The sequence below is a fragment of the Balaenoptera acutorostrata genome, chromosome 2 (genome assembly GCF_949987535.1).
Source record: "Balaenoptera acutorostrata chromosome 2, mBalAcu1.1, whole genome shotgun sequence".
Classification (NCBI taxonomy): Eukaryota; Metazoa; Chordata; class Mammalia; order Artiodactyla; family Balaenopteridae; genus Balaenoptera; species Balaenoptera acutorostrata.
The window spans coordinates 141,564,724-141,583,006 of NC_080065.1; the positions used below are offsets into that span (position 1 = coordinate 141,564,724).

General features: G+C 39.3%; 1 protein-coding gene across 2 annotated transcripts in view; it reads right to left on the reverse strand.

Moving 5' to 3' along the window:
• HAVCR1 (hepatitis A virus cellular receptor 1) overlaps nt 1-18,283 on the reverse strand; it is a 44,587-nt gene that overhangs the window by 10,013 nt on the left and 16,291 nt on the right. The window contains exons 1-7 of one of the 2 annotated variants that reach the window (XM_057540963.1): nt 17,849-17,917; nt 15,441-15,498; nt 13,247-13,579; nt 9,644-10,051; nt 6,613-6,711; nt 3,480-3,535; nt 291-405 (exon numbers count right to left, since the gene is read on the reverse strand). In XM_057540963.1, the coding sequence (XP_057396946.1) occupies nt 291-405; nt 3,480-3,535; nt 6,613-6,711; nt 9,644-10,051; nt 13,247-13,579; nt 15,441-15,498; nt 17,849-17,914 (1,135 nt within the window). In that variant the 5' untranslated portion in view covers nt 17,915-17,917. Of the gene's footprint in view, nt 1-290; nt 406-3,479; nt 3,536-6,612; nt 6,712-9,643; nt 10,052-13,246; nt 13,580-15,440; nt 15,499-17,848; nt 17,918-18,283 lie in introns of those variants that run through there. The other variant, XM_057540964.1, reaches the window with a different exon arrangement.

An 18,283-nucleotide genomic window follows, 5' to 3' on the forward strand; every position in this document is an offset into this window, starting at 1 on the left:
GAAGGGGGAAAGGAGGAGTGAACACATCTTATATATTACAATGGTTTGCTGCCTTCCAAACCCCAGCTCTACCCAACCAACGCTTATTTCTCCATATTTAATTTCTCCTATGGAGAATTTAAATATCATGTTTCTCTCTATGGGACAATAATTTTAAGATAAAGAAAAAATAAAAAAAGAACAAGGTAAAAACCAAGGAAGTTATGTGAAATTCAAATCATGTGGTGTGTAGGGCTACAGGCAGTTTGGCTCAAGAAAACTCCCGCAGGCACAGTCCTGAGGTGACTTACTTTTGCTAATTGTGAAAACCAAAAACGTGAGCAATAATACCAAGGCAGTAACACAGATTCCAATGTAGACTCCCTTATTGGTGCTTATCCATGGATCTTGTGCCAGCGTCACAGGCTAAGGAAACATCAGCAGATCAAAAAAAAAAAAAGAAAAAAAAATCTTCTTAGAATTATGGGTAGAAAACATTTCTGAAAATAATGTACACAGACACATTTATCTTTATTGGCCTTTGGCTAGTTCCGGATCATGAGGGGGTAAGACCAAATGATTTAAAGTTATAACCATGTGGTGAAATTCTAAGACAATTTAGAATTCAAAATGTATTTGGGGATGGTGGAAATGCTTTATCTCTTGCTTGTGGTGGTATTTACAGAGGTGTATACATTTGTCAAAGCTCAAATTGCACACTTCAAATGAGTGAGCTTTATTATATGTAAATTATACCTATTTTTAAAAATTAATAAGCTATTTTCATAAATAATCCTCTTATGATATTAAAAAAGAAAACAACAATTTTTGTTCCTATATAAGTTGATGTGGTGGTGTTATCTCAAGCTATGTGAATGTGTTCAATTATTAAAATTGGCCCTTGATTACAAAACTTTTTTTTTTTAACTAGAATTCAAGATTCCATCTATGTCTTTATAAATGGACTTGAAAGTAGATGTTCATATACATGGCCCTGCTTAACAATTAAAATGCTGCACAATTGGAAAGAAATACAACTTTATTTAAATCTCCTAGTATGGTTCATAAGGGATCATCACCTCCCGGAATAAAACTGAAATACGCCATGCATCATGTTCAGCCCTTTTACATAACTTAACTCTAATCCTAAAGAGGCCCCACAGGGTAGGTATTTTAACAGAAAGGAAGTGAAGAGCAGAGAAAAAGATTAAGTCTCAAGTCTCTTCCTGCATAAGAGTTTAATCTCTGGAGTCAGAATTCCAGCTCTTTTACTTAGTTGCTGTGTGACCCTAGACATGTTATTTATCCTCTCTGAACCTCTGTTTCTCTGTCTGTCAAATGCAGATTAAATAGGGTTCTTGGGAAAGATAATTTAGGTACGTCCTGATCAACACTATGAGGAACACAAAGGATGGTGACCTAGCATATGAGCCGTCCTTGCCTAAAGGGGGAACAGCCAGTGTCTTGGGAGGGAAAAGCTGTGTAATTACCTTACTTGTGGGGGGTAAAGTGGTTACATGGAACATGGAGTTACAGGAAGCAGGCTTTGCTTCCTTTTTAAAAATATTATGTTACATGAAAACTGCAGTTTCGTTTTAGAATGTGCAGCTAAGCATAAAGAAAGGAAAACAAAAATCAACCATAATCCCAACATCCAGAAACAGCCACTATTACCATTTTTCATTACGTACTCTTCTAGAATTTTATCCTAGTGTTTTTCTTAACAGAAGCAGTTACTATATTCAATATATACTACAGTATATACACTATACACACACACACACACACACACACACACACACACACACACACACACACACACACACACATACACACATTTTTTGGTCGTGCTGCACGGCATTTGGGATCTTAGCTCCCCAACCAGGGATCGAACCAGCACCCGCTTCATTGGAAGCACAGAGTCTTATTAACCAGTGGACCGCCAGGGAAGTCCCTACACTATTTTAAAAGTTAGTTTTTTCATTTAACAATCAACACTGTCTTCTCATGTCAGTAAATGCACTGCAGTGACAACATGCTTAATGGCAATAAGCTTAATGGCATGCTTAATTGACTAAGTAGTTAATCCCTTATTATTGAACACTTAGGTTGTTTATAACATTTTCATGAGTATAAATAGCAGCAATGAACATCTTTTCTTATACATCTTCACGTATTGGTTCAATTCTCCCCCTAATATGGAGTTCAGGAAGTTGATTTACTGGGTCGAAATATATGCTGCTTGGTTTCAGGTTACCTGGGAGACACCTTGACATCTTCAGAGTCAAGACACAAAAAGCCTACGATTTTGCCTGCTGTGAACTTGCTTCTATATTGCTTCCACTTGCTGCTAAACATACCTGCCCTGCCGGTAACTGAGGTAAAGGACAATCTCATCATTCAGAATGTTTGTTTCTTTTTTCTTAATCCAGCTATAACAATATAACAGTCATTTACATTGTGGTAGTTCTGCTATTTAACAGGCATATACAAATTCAGCACAGATCCATCGGATCAATCAGTGCCCATACCATAAGAGTTGTTAAAATCTTCAATATCATTCCTGTGTAGTGGTGCTCTCATTGTCACTAAGGTATGCAACATAAGGCCATTTGACCTCACACTAAATAACCCCACTTTGCCTGAGCTTGAATTTCTCTTACAATGGCCATGCTGCAACTTCTCACCAATTGTGATAAGGGTGACTCTCATACCTGAAGCTCTTTAGGTTTGTTGCTTCTAAGAATTATTTGCACATAGTAAAAGGAAAGCTGGTTCACCCAAGGGAGCCAAAAGTAAAGGACCTATTGATAAACTCCTCTAACTTAGAAAGATGAGGTTTTGATGAATATTATAAGAATAAAGCCCCTTAGATTTCTCTCAAGCTAACTGTGGAAAAAGTATGACAACATCCTACAGAATCACAAAGTTTTTCAAGACGTTAGGACCTTAATAAGTCATCATATGGGGAGGTTTATGTATAGAAAGACTCAGAAGTGGCCTCAAAATTTCTACGTAGGAGGACAATTGGGTTGGAAAAGGATATTAGGGGGCCTATGTTTAAGCAAGCACACTTTCATTTATATAATACTTTTAGTGGGGATGGCCCCCATTCCACCACATCAATTCAAAGCACGTTATTTCTCTAAAGATCATTGAAGTCGTCCTTGGTATGTAACGTTAACACGCGATCCTTGAATTAATTCACTCTTTTTTTCTAATTTTCTGGGCAGGAGAAAGTCTGTAGTGTGTGTGTGTGTGTGTGTGTCTCTGTGTGTGTATAGAGAGTAAAATATCACTTTTCAGGTATTTCTGACAACTAGTGCATCTATATAAACTTTTTAAGTTAATTAAAGCATCCCTATTTAAGAGTCAAATTCTTTTCTTCCTTTATTTGAAATGTGTGGATTAGTCTTACAATAATAATCTCTAAATGTAACTTGCTTCCAGGGAGACATACAAGTGAATCTGGCTAATAAAGTAGGAAGGAATATGCTTACAGTTTGATTGTTATGCCAAAGGGCATCTGGAGACTGGGTCACAGTGCCGTACCCATCTGCTCAACAAGAAGGAAAATGAATTAGAAAGACAAAAAGTATTGAATTTTCACCACAAACACCAAAGAGTTATACCAAGTTACTAACATTTATTAATTTAACCTGTAAGGTTGTGTTTCTTAAACCATTTTGTCATGGACCCTTCGAAAATGAACCCTTTTTTTTCTCTCTATGGAAAAAAATGTACGTACACAGAAAGTTTACCTATAATTTTAGAGGAGTCATAGTGGCCCATTATCAGAACTAGGTTAAAAATTGCCACTTAAAGTTATGTAATCAATATTTTCATGACAGCTAAGAAGCTGCCAATGAGTGCTCAGAGGCCACTGCACATCCAAAGAGCAGAACCACCCTGTTCAAAATAGTTGTTACATTGCTTTTACATTTAAAATGTGTGTGAAATGTACTCAGATATCTGAAATAGGTGGCATCCAACTCCTACATTATATGCCACAGTGCCTAGACATTGTTGCAGAAGTGCTTTAGAAAATACATTACATCAGCCCCAAGGCCAAAGTATCTTATACTACCTAAAACCTCAATATAAAAGGATATCATGCCTTAAAGTTTTGAATATACAAATTTTAATAGTGTTTGAAATATCTCTTCTGTCATACAGAACATATACTGTTGGCCCTCCTAAGCAACTATAGGTCAAATACAGGTTTCTCTTTTTACTGAGCACTTTACATCCTTATACCAATTTTTTTAACCCCATTTTATAGTTGAGGAAACAGATCTGAAATGGTTAAAGTTTCCAACTCTAGTAAAGCACAATAGCCTCAGCTCATAACCACCACACACATTGCATTCCCATCCAGTGAAAATACTGCAGGTCTTACGGATTCCCTAACTACTGTCAAAGCTATAAAAATGTCACTGTCCAGTGGCAATGAAACTGGACTAACTATATCCCCCCAAATTTTTACACTTTACATTACTGTGTCTACATTTTATTCATTCCGACACTACTTCTTAGAGAGCCAAAGACAATATCTACAGTCTAGGCTCTGTGTATGACTTGTGTTATAACCTTAAGTAAGTCCTTCAGGTACAGAATGGGTGATGTTGCAAAAACAGCATGAAAAAAAATAAATAAATAAAAACAGCCTGGACTTGAGTCAGATAAAACTTGACTTCAATGCTGACAATGTCCCTTGGCAATGTGACCTTGATCAGGTCCTCTGCATATACATTTATGTATGTATGTATGTATATGTACATATTTATATTTCTAGCTGGGGTAACCTTGAACTACAAGCTGTTGATAGCACCTATCTGTCTCATAAAGTTGTCACATTAGAAGATGCACTAAACACCATATTAGACAAATATCAGCTATTACTATTATGTTATAATGAAAGGAGCAATAGGGGAAGGAACACAGTGCAATGGACTTTCCAAACATCACGGCCTTCCTTCCTCAAAAACATGCAATCAGGAATGCAACAACTTGCCCATGGGCACACAGCTAGTAACTGGCAGTTGAATTGGAAGCTGTCAATCCCCAAAGCAGAACTAAAGAGCCTCCCCAGTCTGGCAATGGCAGTAAGTAAGGTCTGCCCTGAAAGAATTAAATGAGGTAATATATGACAGTTTGCTGGCACATTCATCTGTCAAAAGGTGGGTAGCAGGCCATATGATACCCAAACTTCCTTCCAGATTAACATTCTCTGCTTTGTGAGGCTTTAACCCACGGAATTCTGACTGGGGCACTGTGAGGATTTGGCTGGAGAGCCTCACAGACACTGACAAGATGGCAGCAGTCACAGAAGTCATGGGGACACAGCTGCTCCAACGTCTGTTCCATTCTGGAAAGCTCTACCTTGATCAGGTTTTAGTGACATATTTTAGAGAACGATTCTCCACTCCTATTTTCTTCTTCCTCATCGCATAGAAGTGTGGGTTGCAGCTGCTCCTACTGCTGTTACTTTGTATTTTAATCTACTTTCACTTTGTTTCTGTGCCGGGAAACAGTTCACACTAAGGAGTCCACTTTCCAAACCAAATGTCACCATTAGCTAATCCCAAGTGAACTGGTCCCTCTCTGCGTTTCACTTTGGGTCCATTTTAAGCTAACCAGCTTGCAGGAATGACTGGCAAAAGGTAGGCCATACTGGGGGTCCACTACAGATTGGCAACTCCTGAGCACGATGAGTCATATGCGCGAGGAGTCTTGCAAAGCTTGACCTTGTTCGGATGCATCCCAGGCACAAGGACACATAAGCTAGCTCTGCACTACAAAGGGGTTCCGCATGTGGCACTCCCCAAATGTACCACCATCGGTAACAGAGGTAGCTGGGAAAGACGACAGGACTCAGCATCACCTTTCTCCATCACAGGAAAGACAGGTCAATCTTACATCTCAAAAGAATATGGACCTACCCGAATTGGGGAGAGTGGGGAAGACTTTTGGGGGGTGGCATAGCAGAATCTCAGTGGGGCATGCCTCTTTGGTGCCAGTGTCATGTGTCCTCAACCCATCTCAAAGTGTCCATGTGAAATGAAAACTTGACAAGGCAGAAGGGGAGCCTTCTGGCTCTATATAGCCTCTGGGGCTTAGAGGAAGCGTAAACACAGGTGACCAGTTTGGTCCGGACCAGCTTAGTTTGGATTTAATTGTTTTAAGGCTCTGGCCCAAGGGAGTAAGTCCAGTACTAAGTTAAAGTCAAAGCTGGTTCATTTAATTTAGAAAAATACTGATATGCATGTGGATGTTCCCAAATCATATAAGCTGTCTATGACGCTCAGTTGTATGTATTTCTGGACATTCTAAGTAACAGTCATAATTGCCACTAAATCTATCACTTACCTTTTAACTGTGTCCTAAGATCTTTATCTCATTTAATCCTTGCAAGAATTCTACAAAATCAGTAACATTCCATCCATTTTACAAAGGATAAAAACTGATTCAAAGAGGGTAAGACGTTTGTTCAAGTCGCATAGCTGACTGGAGTAGCCAGTGTTGGCATTCAAGGCAGATCTGTCTTATTCCAGAATATGTGTTCTTAACAATGTGCCAATGTTCATCAAAATTTGAAAGCTCCCAGGTGTTCAGGAAAGAAACGGAAGTTACCTGTTGAGCAAGAGGGCGATGGTGAGCCGGTTATATTTGTTTCTTGCGGTGTGGTAGGCTGGGTTTCTGCTGTCTGCGTTGGAGAAGATAAAGAAGCTACTGGAATGACAAGAATGGAAGAATGGTGTTCAATTTGTGGAGGAAAATTTCCACCCCCAAGAAAAATAAAAAACAAAGCTAAAATCAGGAATTACCCTTTGACTCTTTCTTAGAAAATATTCAAGGATGGCCTTCAGGCATTATACTGCCATATAGGTATTTCATTATCATGGATAAATCTGATCTAGAGAATGATCTGGAGAGCTTATCAATAGACAGAAGTATTTCACTTTTTATACTCCTAGGATCCCCCTAAAGCCTACAACAGTGCATCTTATGTAGGACACCCAATTAAACTTTTATTCATACCAATGACGTTTCACTTTTGTGGAGCAGGGCCTTGAGGTGGGCACTAATCCACTCTCCCCGCTTCACAAGAACCCCAATCTGGATTTCCTCACCTTATTCAAGTTCCTAATTATCCATCCACACATCTTTCCAGGGAGATGCACACACTGACCAGCACGGAAAGCATACTGAGAATATTTAATTCCTTGAGGTCTCTTTAAGATGACAGTACTGTCCGATGTCTGAGTCTTGGTAATAAGCCTCAAAGCAATGTTCCTGGTACCTTGGCTCCTTCTGCAGTTGTGTTTTGGTCACTCTTTTTATAAGACTGATTTCCTGTGTTATCTGATTCATCTTCAATTTCTCACCAAAAAGCTTCACCAAGAGTTCTCAGGGTTATGTTTCCTTTTCCTTTCTTGAAATCTCTTCTTTATTTTCTATCAGACATTTCACTTTACCTGCAGAGTTGACCACTTGCCTCTTAATAAGATCGTTGCATCCCTTCCTCTTAGAGCACCACAGAAAATTAGAGCAAGTTAGTGGTGCTGGCTGGACAAGAGTTCCCAAACCTGGGCTTTCCTTATTGCCTCTCACTGGTCTTTCTCTTTCCACTCCCCCACCATGGTCTTCACATTTCAACATCATCTCTTCTCTTGTTTTGAGCTATCTTTTGTTTTTGGTGGGGTTTGTTTGTTTGTTTTTGCTTTCCTCTAATGCTCAAATCTGTAACAGGATGTGGCTCTCTTTAGGAACTATAGGAACTAAGAACAGGACGATTCAGAAAGTCAGATGATCAGCGTCTTCAGTCAACTTAAATCCATGCAAAAGACCTCTTGAGCTTAACTTCAGCCCCTAGTTTGGGTCTCTGTGGTCATCTTTCTTTTCTCCTCTGCTCCTACAACTTTACATCCAACCAGTGCATGAATATTTTAGGCAACTAGCACGGACAGGGCACAGAGCGCCGAGAGGGAATGGATGTAAAGATAAATTCCCCTGCCCTGGATCTGCTCCAGTGTTCACCTCCTTTCTATACTGTAAAGTTCAACTCTAAACTCAAACTCTTTAGGAAACTATCAGGATGCCTATAAGACTCAACTAATACTATCCCCTAGGAGGTCACATAAACCAACACTTTCCTTCTGAAACTCTGCTTTTTAAACAAAGGCCGTAACTTACACATGTTCGCCAAACAAGGAGCACTAAGCCATCCACCTCTGCAGGCACAAACTATTTAGAAGTTAAATCAATATTGAGAAAGTCAACAGATGCTCTAGTATGTTCGCTGCCTGGAACAAAACTATTTTTCTTACAAAGTTTTACGGCTCTAAAATCCCAGTTTTAACCTAAAGACATCTCTTTAAAACTCAGTTCAAAGTCCAATCCTTCAGATCCCTCCTGGTTGAATATAGACATGGTTCAACAGGAGTGAAGGGAAATCAATATGTTCCATCAGACTTTTTTGGCTAAAAGGTTGTGACATTTGTGTTATTCCTCAGGATCCAGAGCCACTTTAAAGTGCCAAAGGGTTGTGGAGGCTTTGAGAATCTCCACTAAAAAGTTACATTTTTAATCCAAAAAATAGAAAGCTTGAACCTAAACATGTCCTCAGACTGGCAAGCTATTTCCCCAGCTTTAAGTCAAATTATTCTCCACTTGTATTAACCTAAACTTTAATCTAACATAAAGTTGAACTATGAACTATGTAGCCAGAATTGAAAAAACAAACGTGTGCACTCTAAATCCCATAAGTCCTTAAATCTGATGTTTACTTTGTCATCAGTATAAATAGCATTACTCTGCTACATAAATAAATTAAAGGATGCTAGAAGCAAAACTGTGTAAGTCACTGACACCCTGAAAAGACAGGGTAATTGTATGAAGGCTTTTCCAGTGAGAAGGTCAGATCAGGACAAATTCATCCAAACATAAGCTCTATGTTCATAATAGAAGGCAGCAAAGGCCCAACATTCAAATTAAAGGGGACAATCTTGACTCAACCATTTTCTATTCGTATGACTGTCAACACTGAACTTAGAGTCTGTGCCTCAGTCCTCACAAATGTAAAATAGGATTGAATCACACCTACAAGGCATAGGATTGTCATAAGAATGAAGTGGCTTAATACTTGTAAAGCAGTTAGCATGGTTCTAGACACAGGAAACAGTAAACATTAACTTCACTGAAATCTTATCCTCAAGTGTTGGGTGAGACTTCAGAATGGATTAAATGATCTCTATTCAGAGCTCCTTGTAAGGACAGAATCTCATTCACCTGACCCTGTTCTGGCATTCCCTATTTTTCCTCGTAAGTCTGTGTTCAACTGGGCCAAATCCCCACCATCCTCCTTAGATGTCCAAGATCAGTGGTCTGGCTTTTTTCTTTCTTTTTTTTTTTTTTTTTTTGGCTATTAATGAATTCCTTTGAGAATCTGATAAAAAGCTAGAGGGTCCCCTCACTCTGAAGATGCTTATACATACAAAAGGTGAATATAACATGGGACGGAGGTCCACAGATTCTGTGAAGCCAGGTTTGGTAGCCTGTTCAAATCCTTACCCCAGACTGCACTTCTGCCTCAACACAACACCCTGGGTGGTCTATATCCTCTCCTTTAAAGCCTTCTGGGCTCAGAAGCACATCTGTTTACCTGGCTGGAGGTTCTCTGTGGGTGCTGGCACTGGAAGAGCAGAGGTAGAGGCCCTCGTTGTCATTGGAGCAGTGGTGACCGTCATTGTTGTTGGTAGAGCAGTAGTGGTCATCATTGGTGGTGGAGTAGTAGTAGTAGTAGTTGTTGGTGGAGTAGTAGTAGTGGTAGTTGGTAGAGTAGTAGTAGTGGTGATCGTTGTTGGTGGAGTAGTAGTAGTGGTGGTAGTTGGTGGTGGAGTAGTAGTGGTCATCGTTGGTGGTGGAGAAGTAGTGGTCGTCATCGGTGGTGGAGTAGTAGTGGTGGTAGTTGGTGGAGTGGTAGTAGTAGTAGTGGTGGTAGTTGGAAGAGTAGTAGTAGTGGTGGTCATTGTTGGAGTAGTAGTCGTCATTATTGTTGTCGTAGGTGGAGCTAGAAATCAACATGAAAGCAAGGATTCATCAAGCAGCAGGAAACAAGAGTCGTGTGCTGGGCCTGTGCACCAACACAACCACTGGGACTGTCCCCAGGCAGAAGTGAGCACTTATCTCCCATGAACTCGGAGTTCTCCACATTGGTCAGCTAGAGTCTGTGACTGAGGAGGGAGTGAAAACATGTTCACAACAAGGAAACAGCTGCATTGAAAGGAATATATATGGGGAGGTTTGGAGATTAAAAAAATGACACCTGGGATTTCTATCGAAGCCCTTTGAAAAGACTAGTCCCGCATATCAGATTTATGTATCTTCATAAACGTCTGTGAGGTAGGGAAAAAAGTCTAGAGCCCGAAGCCGTGTTTGTCCTCTCAGTGGCGTGTGACTAGGACCTAAATAGTAGTTCCCAAGAACCAGAATATTTACCAAATAAATAGCATTCCGTTCAGTCAGTCCTAAGGGTACCCTCCCAACAAACCTGCATCCTAAATGTGGATTAATTCACATCATTAACATACGCTAGATAACACAGATAACACGGATGCCTTGTGCATTTGGTTTGAAGGTGGACTAGACCTTTTAAGGTTCCTTCCTTCCTAAGGGATAATAACAAAAGGTAATGACTTTGTCTCTTTCCAGAGTCAGAAATGGTATAGGACTCCAAACCACTTACTGAAGTCCTCAGAGCTACCCAGAGAAAGAACTGCAACTAGGATTAACCCAAAACACAGTGCCTGGCACAAAAGCAGAAATTGTAGGATTGAGTCAAGAATGTGTACTTTTTTCTCACCAGGCATCTTTTTTGCCCACAAGAAGTATTCTTAAATTTCAACTCTACTAACTATAAATTAGAACCTCAAATCTCTTGAACAGGAGACAATTGGTGTGAAAACTCTTGTGAGGGATTGAAGTCAATTTAATTTGGAAACTGATTTTTGCCTTAAAGAAGAAAAACATTTTTTTCAACAAATATTTATGAGTGTCTATTATGTACAAGGCATTAGTAAATGTTTTAGGCTTTGGGGGTTCTGTGATCTCAGTGGTAATTGCTCAACTCTGTCAGTGTGAACACAGCCATAGACAGTATATAAACTAATGGGTGTGGCTGTGTTCCAATAAAACTTTATTTATAAAACTGTTGGTGAGCCTGTTTTATAATCTGATCTGGTCCTAGGCCTACAGTTTGCTGACCCTGCTCTAACAGTGTAGTCAGAGGTTTTTAAGAAGAGTGCAATCCAATCCCCTCCCTTCAGTTTGAAATCAAATCTAGAGAAAAAAGGAAGCAAGCAAAAAAGTCTGATCAAAGGCTATAACAAGGAAGAAACCTAATTGACTTGTTTAACTAATGTGTCTTCCTCAGTGGTAAGTATTTCCTGAGGAAGAATCTAGGAAACTAAGGGTAGAGGAGCTGCTGAGGAAAAGCCCTAACAGAAGGTTGAAAAGTAAGCTGATTCTGTGAAACGTGCAAGAAAACTTAAGCAAATAATTGGATTGGAGGCAGAGAGTCACTTTGGCTCAGTTATGGACCCGTTTCCCACTGGACAGAGCAGTGGCTTTGTAAATATTCATTTATTAAAGAATTTCTAAGCACTCTAAAATTCCCCTACTGGGACTTCCCTGGTGGTGCAGTGGTTAAGAATCTGCCTGCCAATGCAGGGGACAAGGGTTTGAGCCCTGGTCTGGGAAGATCCCACATGCCGCGGAGCAACTAAGCTGGTGAGCCACAACTACTGAGCCTGTGCTCTAGAGCCTGCAAGCCACAACTACTGAGCCCGCGAGCCACAACTACTGAAGCCTGCGTGCCTAGAGCCCGTGCTCCACAACAAGAGACGCCACCACAATGAGAAGCCCACGCACTGCAATGAAGAGCAGCCCCCTCTCTCTGCAACTAGAGAAAGCCCGTGTGAAGCAACGAAGACCCAACACAGCCAAAAATAAATAAATTAAAACAAAACAAAAACAAGCAAAAACAAAGTCCCCTACTAATTTCTTTCTCTATCCTTTTTAAAAAATATTCAGCCAGACCAATCAGATAATTTCACAACTCCAAAAATAATCTCTTCTCCACACGCTGCCTCGTCACATGTCTACAGCGCCAGCCTCTTTTGGCTTCCTTAAATTGCCTCCTACATATAGGTTCCCCAGAGTCAGCTATTTGCTGCATCAGAACTGACCTTATTTTACCTGCCTTTATAAAGGACACAAGCCAAGTACAAAAGTTGGGAGATTGCAATATCAAGTTCATTTAAATTAAAAAAGAGACATAGCTTATGAAGGCCACAGGTATTGGATTCTGTTGTCAATAGAAGACTTTAGTGGGAGAAGATTCATTAGGAAAGAGCACCAGAAACCAGGAATTCCTGAAGAACCTCCTCCTTTCATCAAATGGCAAGAAAAATTAGGATGTCTACATCAAGATGGAAAAATGTAAACTTCCCAGATTTTTGGATTTTATGAAATTCTTAAAAGCAACAGGTGAACGTTATTGAGATGCAAATGTTTTCATACTACAATAAGGCCATTTTATTCTTTCAACAGTTAATTTAGTGATATGGTGTGAAATATGCTTCAAAAAATCCAAGACTGGACAGAGGAAGGGGGTGAAACTATATAGGCTTATACAACGTATATGCAACAAGACTGAATTGATGATTCTTAAAGCCAAATGATACATCTACCTGACAGGACCTTATATTACCTATTTTATATGTATGAATTCTCTATAAGTCTTAAAATGTTAAGAAAGGACATTTAAGAATTCTTCTAAGACATAACCTCAGAGAAAAGGGCAGTTCTTCAAGTGGAATAAATTTACCTCCATAAAAATGTTCACTATATTTCACTGTGGAACAGTGAATGCTTTTTCATGAACCAACTAGCATTTTTGAAGCACTGCTTTAGGAGGTAGTTTGCTGACTGGGAAGATCTCTAGACTATGGTCTTGAATCAAGGTTAGTCTTTTTTTTTTTTTTAATTAATTTATTTTTTATTTTATTTATTTTTGACTGTGTTGGGTCTTAACACTTCATTCTACACAAATAGAAGTTATTCTATCCCAAAAGTTATTAGAAAACAAGATTATAGGAACCTCCTCTTTCCCTATTAAAGGAAGAGAAAGTTAATATCAGACAGAAAACTCTTATCTCTGGGAACCCACAGGAAGTGATCAAAGGAAGGAGGAAGACAAGCTCACCTGGCTTTATACTCAAGTCTAGGGTGATTTTTATATCGTTGAACCACCCTCTCTTCTCAACACGGCAACAATACAAGCCACTGTCAGCCTGGGCTGCATTCTCTATGGTCAAAGACACATCCCCTCCACCAATGTTTCCATTTAGCTTATAACGTTTGTCCTTCTGAAAGGTGACACTGTATCCATTAGTCCAGATAATGTCACTTCCGCAGCGAGTTAAAGGACATGCCCCTCGGCCCCAGCACATGCTTGTGACTTCTCCACCATAGGTGCAGGGTAGTCTGACAGACTGACCCACCACTCCAGTCACTCGTGGGTAAGACGTTACACCATCTGTAAATAAAGAGAAACCTGAGCATGAGGTCTCAATATTTTAACTTTAATTTCATTCTCATTTTTTTTCTTTATATAGCTTATTTGGTTTGTAATCATCTGACTATATCTTGAGTTTTAAAATTTAGTATAAGCATTTTTCTATGTTAACATATTCTTTAGCAGCGTTACTATTTACTAGATATATTTGTAGATAAAACATCATATAAACGTTTTTCTGTATTCAGGATTATTTCCTAATAGGAAAAGATTTCCATGAAAGAAAGTATTGGGATCAAGGGCAGAAATATATTCAGTCTCTTGGTGAATATGACCAAATTTCTTTCCAAAAGGTCTGAAACAAATGACACTCCAGTAATGCATGAGTGTCTGTGTACTTCATCCTGTGTTTGACAGGTATCTGCTTATTTAATAGGTAATACATACATGTGGCTTTTCCTCTCCCCTAGATTCAATCACTGTCTCAGTTGAAATCTGTTTTTAAAAGTCTATTGCATTTAAAGTTTTGATTTTCAATTTTTATTGCAATTTTTAAAATTGCTATTGCAAATAAAGTCACCTCACAACCCCTCTCTTATTAAAAAAAAAAAAAAAGCAGAGCTAATGTTTTACTTAAAGCATCATTGACTAGAAGGCAGAAGCCTAGTAAACTCTTTAGAAATCAGTTCTTAGAAAAAAGGGTTTATAATAGTTTCAGGAGGAACTGAGGCTTATCATGCTTTACGATCAATCCAAAAAATTTAAGCAGGGATCCTTTCTCGTGAGTTGATGACAGCCCTGCAATGCAGGTGGTAAGGTCCACTTACCCAGATGAAACCAAAAAATTGGAGAATATTCGATCAAATACTAAATTTTGCCTCTTAAAAACAAATAGGCAGGAAAACTCTCTCCTGTGGCAGTGGCTTAAAAAACCCTGCATTGCCAAATGCAGTCTGGGTGGTCCTTGAAAGAAATCTGAGATTCAACAGTTAATCATAGTTAGGACTGAGCTGTGAGTTTGGGAAATGCTCTGGGAATAAAACACTCATTGTTACATAAATTAAGAGTCTATATTTTTCACTGGAATTCTGATAATATTTAATTTTGCTTAATGTCATTTTTGGACTACAAAGGTAATACATGCTAATTATAAAAATTTAAGTTTTAGAAGTATAATTTAAAAATGTACTTTCCTCACATTCCCACCTCTAGAGATTGTTTTTAAAACTTAGGATATGTCTATTTCTAAAATTTTCCCCTATCTCACAGAATGCTTTGAATTAACATATTTTTCTTTTTAAAATTTTTTTTGGCCACACCGGGAGGCATGTGAGATCTTAGTTCCCCAACCAGGGATCAAACCCTCGGCCCCTGCTTTGCAATCATGGAATCTTAATCACTGGACCGCCAGGAAAGTTAAAATATTTTCTTTTTAAAAGAAATAGTTGCACATGGTTAAAAAAATCAAAAGGCACAATATGGTACAATAAAGCACTCGTCTCCTTCCCACCCTATCCCCTTTTCTTCTTCCTGTCCCCTTCCACACCGTGATAACAACTGTAACTCTTTCCTACATACACTTGAGTAGTTCATGCATACACAACCATCTGCCTATTCCTTTTTTTGGTTTCAACACAAATGGCAGCATATGTCATCCTGTACTGCATCGTGCCTTGTTCACCTACCCAAAGATTTTGTAATTCTTAGCGTTTATGCAATTTCTTTGGTTTAAGGTGTCAGCCTGGTTCTTTGCTCACTAGTTGACCCCATTACCTTCCAACAAAGCCCAAGAACATCTACCCTCCCCCCCAACACTCACACCCCCCCACACACACTCCCCCTTCCTCGGCGCTTCCAAAGAACAGCCCACCTATTCACTTACCTGTCAGAAGGAGTATGAGGCCCAGGATGGCTACCCACAGATGCATGATGGTATCGCCCTGAAGGAAAGAGAGAGCACGCTGGTTGGTGCGCCTCCAAACCAGATGGTATCAGAACGAGTCTTAATTCTCAGATTGCAACTTCTCCTTTCACCCTGATGGGGGGAATCACATAAGACTACCTGCTGGAAACAAGACCATGCAAAGGCTTCAGATCTGTTAGCTCCAGGTGACTGAGGGCTCTGCCCCTTCCAACAGAAAGGCAAAGGTGTCCTCTGAAGCAGTCCCGTCTTCCCCAGCTCCTTTCCTATACTTAGAGTCCAAACTGACTCCAGGTGCTGACAGAGGAGATAAGGGAGCAAACAGGAAGGAAACCAGAGGCCGGCTTAGCCAAGGACACCAGAGCAAAGACCAGACTTCCCATGGCAAAGGTGCACTTACCCTTTGCCTCGAAGATGAGAGTCAACTGGCCTTCTGGCGAGGGCAGGGGACTTCCTTCCTGCTCTGTGGCCACAATGGCTAGTCCCCAGTCTCAGTCAAATTGTCAAGTGCCCACTGACATAAAAACGCACAATACGAGAGTTGTGAGTTTCAGTTTTCTTTGGGGACTTACTGAGGACTATCTTTGGCCCAGGAAACTGCCTTTCAGAGAGTTCTGAGGAACCTCTCCCAAGAGACAGAAGTGGAGAGATAAGCATATATATGATTTTGGAGAAGTACAATCAGGCACACATCTCGGTAGAAGGTCGCCGCTGGTCACAAGGAACAGATATCTCAGTTAATGACTAGTGCTTTTCTAAGTACGGGAAGATGAAAGAAATTTGGATTCATAAAATTTTCTCCTGAAAATATCTAACTAGCTGAAGGCCTGTTCAACCAGTTTTCCCAGAGCACAGAGTGCCATTCCTGATCTCTTCCCTGAATTCCTTTCAGGGTATATTGAACATCAGTGACTACAGTGGCTAGTGACTTAACACTTATAGAACCAGATGGAGAGTGACACTGTTTAGCTGGCAGTGTCCCCTCATGGTTATAAATTCAATCATTATTTGGGAGGCAATTCAGGACCATTTTATCACACGGTGCTAAGAATACTCTTTCCTCAGTCAGGCCAGGATTCTGTTGATCCTCAGTTTGCTATTAGTGGACTAGGCACTGCTAATAGTAGCTAAAAGTCTCTGGACCACCTGTCTTACTAGTCTGTTATGGTCCAGGCAAAGATTCCCTCTTGTTGCTTCTTCCCATATCGAGAGTTACACTATTACAATCTTGAGTTCATAAAGAAATATATATATATGTGTGTCAGTCATTTCAAATAGCCTAGTCATCATTTTTATCAGAGGCTCAGTCACACGTTTGGTAATGCAAGAAACAACAATCTTGCAAAATATGCAGAATACAAATAATATAGCTAGTAGCATTTATAGGGTCATAAGTAAATATTTAAAACAAGAGCTTCCATTAGGTGTGGTCCAGTATATTCCCAGCTCATCTGACTCAGTCTCTCCTGTACCAATCGCTATCTTAAAAGTAATGAAATATTGTTATTGTTCATAAGGCACCCAGCCTAATTTCCGAGTGTTATTAGGCTGATTATCCTTAGTTTAACTGTTCCCAATATAAGGGAGCTTTTAAACTTAAATGACTTAAATAGTCTGGTGGTAGTCATATAAATCTACCCCATAACTGAAGGAGGGTCCCTCCTAATAAATCGGAAGTTATATTCTTTGACTGAAATTTAGCTTGTTCTTATTGAGCTTGAGTAACTTTAAAAGAAAATTCATATGTATAGCCATGGTCAGAGCAATACCATTGATCGGCCAAGTAAGAGGGTCCCATCTAGTAATATCAATAGTAGCTCAAACAGAACTATAACTTCTTTCTTCTAAAATAAATTTCCTAAGGGCCATCCAATTAGAGCCTTGGAGAGGAGAAATTCACCAAGGTAACCCAGAAGTACTGGATGTAGGTAATTGACCATAAACCCAACAATTGGATTAATTTCTAAACTCTGTGTAGGATTTATGCCCATGATAGAAAAACATGGATTTATGCAATAGTCCAAGAAGTTATTATACAGAATTATATTATATAATTATATTCATGTTTCTATAATTTTAATGGTATGATATTATCTAATGTAATTATTATATTGAAAACATGATAAATAATCATATGGGTCAGGTCTGGCATCTAGGAATAACCATCTACTTCTGATGTTGTCTTTTTCTTGTCTTGGTGTGAGTGCAGTTTCTCCTCTGTTTGAGCATTGTTTTAAGGTGAGTTTGAGGTCAGCAGTTCTCTCTATAGGCCAGTCCAGTGCAGGGGCCCTTTCTAAGTGGAAAATATGAATCCCAAAGTCTTTGGGACTTTCCTTCAGTCTTTCTGTGCGTGAGCTAGTTAAGAGTACCTGATAAGGGTCCTTCCATCTAGGTTGGAGATAAGCCTTTAAAATGATGCCTTGTCCAATATGCATAATCTTCTGGTTATAGTTCATGGGGCATCTGATCTTCATCCAAAGATAGATTACTGTGATAAGCTTCAGAAACAAACTTAGAGTTTCCTTTTAATAATTCAGTTAAACTTTACAATAATGTAACGTAACAACAGGGGGCTAGCTGGTGAGTCTTAGGCAGTAAATACAGACCTCAATTAACAGCCCTAGAATTTAATATCCACTGAAACATAATTTTTCTCTCTAAAATTACCCTGATTTCTATCAAATATAGCCAAATTAAGAGTAATTTGTTGGCAAAAATAAGTCTGGTTTCAATAAACTTGGCCTGATTATTTACATAAGTGTAACTGATCATACGGGCTCTTTTTTAAAATTGGCTTTGCTGGA